Source organism: Malurus melanocephalus, unplaced genomic scaffold (genome assembly GCF_030028575.1).
Source record: "Malurus melanocephalus ecotype Western Australia unplaced genomic scaffold, MMel_1.1 scaffold_18, whole genome shotgun sequence".
NCBI lineage: Eukaryota > Metazoa > Chordata > Aves > Passeriformes > Maluridae > Malurus > Malurus melanocephalus.
This window is the reverse complement of record NW_026623250.1, coordinates 133,020-142,055: the sequence shown is the minus strand read 5'-3', so window position 1 is coordinate 142,055 and position 9,036 is coordinate 133,020. Positions and strand designations below refer to the sequence as shown.

General features: G+C 43.2%; 1 protein-coding gene across 1 annotated transcript in view; it reads left to right on the top strand.

Annotated features, from left to right (window-relative positions):
- The first annotated feature begins 2,373 nt into the window (after positions 1–2,373).
- MAST4 (microtubule associated serine/threonine kinase family member 4) overlaps positions 2,374–9,036 on the top strand; it is a 132,160-nt gene continuing 125,497 nt past the window's right edge. Inside the window, exons 1-2 of the mRNA XM_057389612.1 lie at positions 2,374–2,410; positions 5,314–5,996. Coding sequence (XP_057245595.1) covers positions 2,374–2,410; positions 5,314–5,996 — 720 coding nt within the window. The remainder of the gene's footprint in view (positions 2,411–5,313; positions 5,997–9,036) is intronic.

The window sequence follows — 9,036 nt, the reverse complement described above, 5'->3', positions numbered from 1 at the left end:
GAAGGATTTCTTCCAGTTACAAACCAATTACAAAGTTTGCAGTCCATAATAACACTGTCAACCATATCCAAGGAAGGAATGCTGTGTAGAGTTAAGGGCATCTAAACTTATCCAGGAAAGTGCACTATCCTGTGAAGCCTGGAAAAATGCAGCATTTCTGAAGATGCAGGTGTGAATTAGATTTACACCTGTTGAGCTAAAGAATACAACATTGTCTGGGATTACTAGAAATAATGATCAGACTACACCACAGGATACAGCATTAGTTTAGATTATATTTAGCAGTCYGTAGCTGTCTCAGCCAGACCATGAGGCTGGCAACACAACCCCAGTGCAGGCCTCAGAGCTCCTCTCCTCTTCTTACTCTACAGCTGGAGTTCTGGTTATCTCCAATTTCCATCTTGAATCTAGACCATTACTTCCTGCCTATCTCTTCTTTGTAAGACCGGTCTTCATAATGCCCATTACTGGGCTCTAGGATACTGCCATGATAAAGTGAGAAATTACCATCTTTCTGCTTCTTTAGTTACGGCACTCTGAAGCAGGAGTGATAATCTTTTTGACAATATGGGAAGCTATTGTTTTCCCATAATTTTATGAGAGTCATAGCATTGACCTTGATTAAAGCAGAATTTGGGGAAAAAGTTCTTAGAATGAGTAACCTTCCTGTTGTATGGCAGCTGGTTGTGCCTGTTCTTGCTGCTCTTCCCTGCTGCTGGCATGTCACTATATATCCCTGATAGACACATGTTGTGAAGGTGAGGGAGAAATTGTGGAAGGCTCCTTACTCAAGGGTTATCCATCAAAAAACCAAGTGCCTCTGCCAGTAGACTTGTGCAGAAACTCCWCACAATGTGCTGGCAGTACACTTTTGTATCTGAAGTCAGATTAAAACAGTTTAGCTTCTATTTGTCCCTTCCAGCATGCAGACTCACAATATCCCTGAATCTGCAAGAAACTGAAGGGAGGCTTCTGATGCTTAGTCATAGTGGTATAACCCCWCAGCAATACCTTGAGGGAGGTCTGACAAGGGGATCACCGCATTATTTCTCCATCTTCCTGTACAGCCTCCCAATGCTCTGTGATGTMTGCTGTGTTGAGCAGCATTTCTTTACTTTTTTTTTGAATACTGAAATTATCAGAAATGTAAATGTCARAGTGTAAACATTTGCCAGTGGTTTTGTCTAAGTGTGATTTTCTGCAAGTCTCCTGACAGTGATTCATGCAGTGCTCATGCAGGTCCTTGYGTGTCAGTAATCAGGGGAAAGTGTCTTCAGCAATTACACCGCTTAGTCCAGATCGCATCATCTCTAGCTGTCAAGATGGTGGCACTRCCTGGCCTTGATAAAGGCACCTGCAGCAGGTGGAGGACTAGACTAGTTGTGTTTACTCCCTTGGCAAAGACATTTTACATCTACTATCATATTCAATTAATAGATGAAATGTTTTATTTTTCTCAGTTTTATTACACGTTCCACAGATTTGAATGCGATATTTCTGTTCATGCATATGCCTATTGTTGCTAGGATTTACAATGTAACATGACTAGCTTATTAATGCCTTTTGAGATGATCTGAATCTAATCAGCATGTTCAAATGTCCTTGCTTCATGCTCTGCAAGTGCTATGGAAAGTAAATTGTGCCTCACATTCATTGTCAAAAAAGATTTTTAATGGTAAGAGGGAGAGTCTCAGAACTGATTCTCTTAGGAAGGTATGAAGTGGGTTCTGCTGACTTTGAAGTATCCTAAGTTCTAAGGAGACTTTCAGAGACAAAAAGAAAGGATCCCCAAACTATGCTGTATGTTTGGTGGTACCTGCCCCAGCCCAGAGAAGAGAGTTGTTCTTATGCCTGTTTTTATTCTTTTCCAGCCTACCACTGCAGTTGGTGCTGGTAAATATTCCTGCCACTAACATCAGTGGACTGTACCTCACCAAATGAAATTTTTGAATTCCTGATCTTGGATACTGCTTGAGAGTGAATATGTAGTGATAAAACACATCACATAAAAACTGAGTGTCATCTGACCCCATAACATGTATTCKCAAGAAATCAGGATCCCCAAGAAAAAGAGCTCTGATTCCAGAGTTTACKGCTAGAGCTGGGAGGAGCACTTAACTATTTGCCCATATTCTGCTAGTACTTCAGGTAGACAGTTTTGCTTCTTTTTCAGAGGAAAAATAGCAGAAGTATGAATGAATAAACCTTCCCTCACAGAAGGAAGTGCACTGATGAAACATTTATACACCACCAGTGCAAAAGTCCAGAATTAAATATTGAAAGGCCTATTCATATTACAATCTGCATTCAGGATTGGCACTAATTGGCAATGCTGCTGGCAGACTCAACAGGGAGGGCAAGAACTGAGTAAGCATGGAGGTTTATTCATCCAAAGAAGYGGTTCTTCCAGGTCAGGTTTAATGCACACTTACTATGCAGAAAGGGAAGCACAGCGCTGTTGTTGCTGATAGTGTAACTGTCTTATTTGGAGAGCACAGCGTTTGCCAGATCAGTCAGTCTTGCCTAGGGATTTTCTCAGGTGCTCACCCCACTGTCAGTGTATTTTGAAAACTGTTTCTTGTGGAGGTAGACTTCTGCCTAAATATTCAGAATCAAAGAGGAACAAGAGTATTCRAGGCAGATAAAAAAGAATTCGATGGAACACTGTCTACCCAAAAAAGGCAATTATTTGAAGACAACTGATGTAATGAAACTAATGCAGTAGCTACTGTGAAGCTCTACCCTTTGTATTTGACTGATTAAAGCTGTACTATGGGACATATATTTGCCATGCTGAAACCATTGTCCCACCTTTCAAAATTTGCTCATAAGCTTTGCAGTCTTTCTCTCTGACTACCCTGGTTTATCCAATACACTGCTGCAGTGTTTACTTTTTTTTTTTTGCCTGTCACTTTTACAATGTATCTATCCTTTGATTCCCCACTATAATTTCTGGAGATCTTTACTTTGAAGGACCAATTACAAAGCCAATCATTATCTTATTTCTCTTTCCATGCTGTCTCATGCATAGCTATGATTTGCTGACAATTTTTTTCTATACCTCTTTATGATTTTTTTCCAGTGTTTCCCCTGTATCTTGATATCCTGTGCCAAACTTGTCAATAAATCTGTTAGCCTGTCATCCTTTCAGTCCTTCAAGACTACACTGAGCACAAAAATTTCCCAAGCCTTAACAAATGGGTATATAATCAGGGAATTTTGAGACACATTTTATTTCTTTTCTTGTATTTTGTTTTCAGTTAGTTGACCCATGGAAAAAAAATGTGTAAATGGGTGATCATATCCAAAACTGAGCCGGCCACCTGYAACAGCTGATATCAGACCACTCTACACCCATCTCTCCATATCCYCCACAAAATGAAGCCAATGCTCAAAGCCTATTAAATATGGACATCTTCTCAACAAATGTTTTCAAAATGAGCTTTTCAAGTTGTACCAGATATTTAGTGTTTTGCCACCAAGTATCTCACTGATTCGTGATGGTGAAGTGCAAGGAACAGCATTTTTCTCAGGATGGAAAATAATGTAAGCTTCTATCTTTGCTTCTTTTAGCTTTAGCTCCCTTTTAGCAACTATAGGCAACATAGCATCCCTCTTCTGTTCGTGTAAGATAATGTTAGCAGAGCACGTGATCTGGCATATTCTATAGGCCAGAGCAGAACAATACTGTCACTTGTCTTCTGTAACTCTGGGGTGATATAATAAATTTTGAGTGCCTTCTTAGATTTCAATTTATGGCATAAATTAGAGCAGTTCAGTGACTATTTTAATGTATTCCTTGCTGCCCCCAGATTACAGGGGCTGTTCTGGCAGCTGATAATAACTGAAGTGTAGAAGTGCTTTGGCTAAGCTCTATTTTTTCCAGTCTCATCTCTGGCAGCAAGAGAAAGAACTGACAAAGACCTGCAGCGTTGCTTTTCACCACCTGGCAATTTTCTTATACATTGCAAAGAATAGRTAGGAAATTAAGCAAGTTGTTCTGCTATGAGAATGACACTAAACCAGAGGCAGATTCTGATAGAAAAAGGTTTAGCTTTAAAAATCAAGGACTCAAGAATTATGAGTAAGCCCAGGTTTTGGAGATATGACAACTTATGTGCAGAACCTGCAGTACTAAAAATGAACTGGTTAGTTAAAATTATTAGTTAGGTTTGGACTAGTCTATGTGTGTAATTCATTTAGCAAAAATCAGTTTTTGTCTTCATGTGTATATCTCATATTTTCTTATCATTAAATGCTGGTATAGGCAAACTTCTGGGTCAAATTCTGTCCTTAGTGACACTTATCCTCTTCCACAATAAATTAGCTTTTAAAGGTCTGATCTAAATACTGATAAGAAACCACAAAGAGCTATCAGCATTGTTACATCTTAATATGCAGCATCAAAAGCTCTTTCTAAACAGAGAAGGATTGAAATTTGAAGAATTTTATGCAAGCGTTTTTTCTTCCACTGTTAATCTGATAATCCATATAGTTGTAACAATAATAACAGCAACAACAACAAAATCAACAACAAAAATGTTTGGGGTTTTTCTTTTCATGTATCATCAGTGAATACTGGGTATACTGGTCAGATTAGAGATCTGAACAAATGGAGACTTGCATTCTGGTTCCTATTTTCATCAGCTATGTACTGTTTTAACTAGAGCAAATTAATAACTGGTCTGTGCTCACACTTCTCTTCCTGTGAAATGGAGAAGACAGCTATTCTGAAGTGATGCTGTGGGACTTCCTTCATTACAAAACTCTTAGTCTGYTTTGATTTCACGATCAGATTAATCTGGGGTCCAGACATAAGGAAACAATGTTCTGGTATTTATTATTATATACTTATATATAGTGTTAGCACATTAGATGAGGACCTATGTCCTCAGGACTGAAAAAATAAGACATTTTTTCCAAAATAAAATATTAAAAATATTTTAAAAATTGACAGAAAAAATGGTTTAAAAGCCATTTAGGTCCTAAAAGATAAAGGAGTTGTCCACGAAGATTTGCAAAGCCCTTCAGGTGCCCAATTTCTGTGATCTGCTTTGGTTTCAACGACTGAAAGCGTGGTCACAAATCCCAATAGCAATGTCCGTTTCGAAGACAAACACTCAAAGAGACTTTTGTTTGCTGCAAGACCACAGCTGGGCGTCCGCACTTTTCTGCAAAAGGTTTGCACGACGGCAAAATTGCCGCCATAAACGGCTGGTAGCTCCGTTTTAGGGGAAGTGAGGGGAGTTGAAGACCCTAATGCAATTTAAAACAGCTGCTATTACTTAAACCGGTGACATCGCCCGGGAGCAGAGGGGAGCGGAGCGTGGCTCGCTGTGCCCCCGCCGAGTCGATGCCGGCAGCTCTCGGGCTCCGGCAGACCCCGCTGCCCTCTCCGCAYCGGGCTGCCGCGGCGGGACCGGGCTGTACGGCTGCCTCCAGGCGCGGAACGCCGCGCGTTTCCCCTACCTCCCGCCTCCTTCTGCAGCGAGGCTAGCTCCCCTCCCTCGCCGGGCAGACCCAGCCCCGCTACCTGCCGCCCTCGGGCCGAGCTCCGCCGCGCCGGGCCCGCCCCCCGCGCCGCTGACTCCGCCCGGCCCGGCCCGGCCCGCCCCGCCCGCCCGCAGGCACCGCCCGCCGCCCGGAGCGCGGTGCCTGGCCCGGCCCGGCCCGGGAGCGCCGCTGCCGCGCCCGCGCTGCGCTCTGCGGGCCGAGGGAGCGCGGCTGCCGGCGGCGGGGCATGCGGGCGGCAAGGCTCTGAGCCTCCGGCCATGGCGGAGAAAGTTTCGGCGGCTTCGGAGCGGGCGCGGGGCGCCGGCCACGTCGGCTCCTCTTGCTCCGGCTCCTCCTCCGGCTCGGAAACTCTCTCCGAGGAGGGAGAGCCCGGCGGCGGCGGGGCGGCGACGGCCCCCGGTGGGGAGACGGCTGCRGCGGAGCGGGCGATCCCCGGCGGGCGGGCGGAGGACGACGCCTCTCTGGAGGAGCGGGATGAGGAGGTGCGCGGGGCCGGGGCGGCGCCGGGAGCCGCGGAGCGCGGCCGTCCCGGGCTGCGAGGCGGAGGTGACCCCGCGGCGGACAGCGGCTTCGTGCCCACCTGGGGACAGCCCCTTCCCGCCACTGTGCCCGCCTAAACCCGGGGCGTTCTAGTTTCTGCTCTGCCGGCTCTAGCCTTTCTGGCTGCCGGTAATTGAGAGTTGGGGGTTTTTGCATGGAGAAGGATTTTTTTTTTTTTGTTTGTTTTAGGAAAGCTTGTTAGCTTTTGTGGTGGGTCGTCGTGTCCTCCCCCCCCCCACCCGAACGTGTCACCTTTGGATAGCGTTGCTTCAAAGAAAACTCTTTAGTGTCCAAAGGAAGTGATGGGCAAGCCCCATCTAAACTACAGTAATCCTCTTGTGAGAGCTCATGACAGGCTGAGGATCATGGAGGAGCTCTGTGGGTGAGAGATCCATAGCGTGATACGCGGATACGCGTGTTGTTCCTTTTCCTCTTCTCCTGATCCAGCTACACTAGCTTCTAACGGCACTCTTAAAACAAAACAACCTCATCACTATATTACRGTAAAACAATCCTGTTGAGACGGATTTTTAGAAATTATTCTATTTATTTCTTGTTGCATGATTCACACTCCTTACATATATTTCAAGCCATGACCCCCAACCAAGTGCATTGTTCTGTTTGACTGCTGCTTTACTTTACTTCGGTACATCATCTCTTGTGTGCCTTACTTACATCTTTCTTTGTGGTCAACTTTCTAATTTGTTCTTAGGTGATGTTTCTTTATCCTGTGCATTTATGCAGCGGGATGTGTAAAGRCTCTTCTGAGAAACCTTGTATTTCTGGAGGAGTATCTGTTAAGCTGGTTGAAGTTATTTTCAACTAGTTAAGCTGTGGTTGTCAGGAATGTTTCCCCCTGCCGTAATGGCTGTTTATGTAGCTCCTGTTTTCCCCTCAGTTCCCGATGCCTCCTGTTAAATTGATACAATTGTAGGTCAGCATGATGAATTGGAACTGAATATACCTTTCTGTTCCGGCCCCTCCCCTTTGTTTTTTTTTTTTTTTCTTAAATTTTCAAATTCAGACCAGATTCCTTGCTTCTTTCAACTGCATGAGACCACGAAGAGTGCTGTGTATTTTGCGGTGAAATGCATTTATGATAGAATATGTGTATATCCACATCATTTAAGTGTATATATATATATATATATAGGCTTGCTTTTTTCATTGAACTGAATAGGACCTCCATAGCTGCTGTTAGGATGAAGTGCACTGCTAGGTGATTAATATATCCTTCTTCTCGGCAGGAATGGTATGTGTGGGCTTGGGGCTGTGCTTACCACAATTATGTGGTGTCTAGGTGGTTTAGTGCTCAGTTGGTAAGCCTGCATAATGCTGTGTAGAAATATAAAAGTCTGTCTGTTCAGTTAGCTGAACTCAGAGCTGCTGGCAGACCAGTGAACTTCTGGTAAAGGCTTGTTATTTCTGTGTGTGCTTTGGGGATGAATTACTGGCATCTTTCGCGCTGACAGTATAGAGAAGGTAACCTCAAAAATAACTCAACGTTGCATTCATGGAATTTTGAAATTCTGGGCAGTCTGATACCTYACTCTCAGTTAGTAGTGTCACAAGATAGCAGCATAAACTCATGTTAGTGTTGTGGAAGTTAGTTTGCTTAGAATATGCAGCCTTATTCTGTCCCCTTTATTCCCTTTTGCTAGATTCCCTTATTACCTGATACCAGACCTTACTTGTGCCTTTTTTTGTGCTTTGATTTTACCAATCCTTCAGTTTTGGTGTAGTCAGTGCTTGCAGCTGAATTTCTGTCTACCTGCAGAACTACCTGGCAAATCCACCTGTATAATATTTTTTTTTTTTTTTTTGTGCAAGGACACCACACTGTGTTAGAGTGCAGAGGTAAATGAATGTATGTTAATTTAAAACAGAGCATCTCTTCACATGGAAATCTTTATGTGGACAAAGGCAAGGCTGAAGTCCAAGATGTATGTAGAGATGATTTTAGGCTTTTTTCATGTGCCACCTGCTGAAAGTATCACACTGCTTGAAGATACTGTTTTCACACTGACATCCTATTTTAATTACTGTCAAAGAATGAAAATGTTGATGTTCTCTGTGATGTTCTGTTACTGAGTTCTTTTAGTTATATGTATCCCCAGTGCTTGATCCTGCGCTTGCAGGTTTCATTTCTCCTCTTGTCCTGTCCTTGTTCCTGTTGCCAGCATAGCAGAATTGAATCTGTTGTCACAGCTGTTCAGTATCCTTCAGACAGCCGTGAAACAGATTGTCCTGCTACCTCTATTTCTACTTTAACTGTCAGTAAATTCTTCAAAGCCATGACATATAAAGTGTTTCCAAACTAAATAAATGGGTAGTTAGAAAACATGCAGATTTTCCCATAAACATTATTATTTCATGTGGTATTTCAGTAGAACTATTTCTTCTTCTGTGACATTGTATAAGACATACTTGACAACTCCAACCTTGTCTCCTGGACTTCTTTAGACTAAACAGCCCCTGTGGCTTTCATCGTCCCCAACAGAATGTGTTTCCAGACATCTGATCATTCTCATTGCTGTCCTGTGTATTCTTGCCAGCTGGTCACATCTGTCTTGAAGCAGGATGTCATACTCAGATTTATGCCTTGCCAGATCTGCTACAACAGAGAGATTATTTCAGAGGTCTCTCATGCAGTGTTGTTTTTTATGTAGGCCAGTCTGCCAGTTTGCAATTTGTGCTCCATCGTGAGTTTTATGTCTTTTTCTGAAGAATGATGTGAATATTTCTGTGCTCTACCAAAAAGAGTGGTTTGTCCCACCCAGCTCAGTGAAGGAAACTTAGTGCTATTATCTATAGCAGGTCAGCTTCTTATGTTCAGAAATTAGAGTGTAGAACTGAAAGAGTTAATTCCTGGAGGAAAACAGGGAAGGAAGGGGTGGAAGAGAAGGTACACCACTTTTTTTCTCCTCTGCTGTCATTACTTCATCCTACAGTTGCATGAACTTTACCTTAAAAAAAAAAACA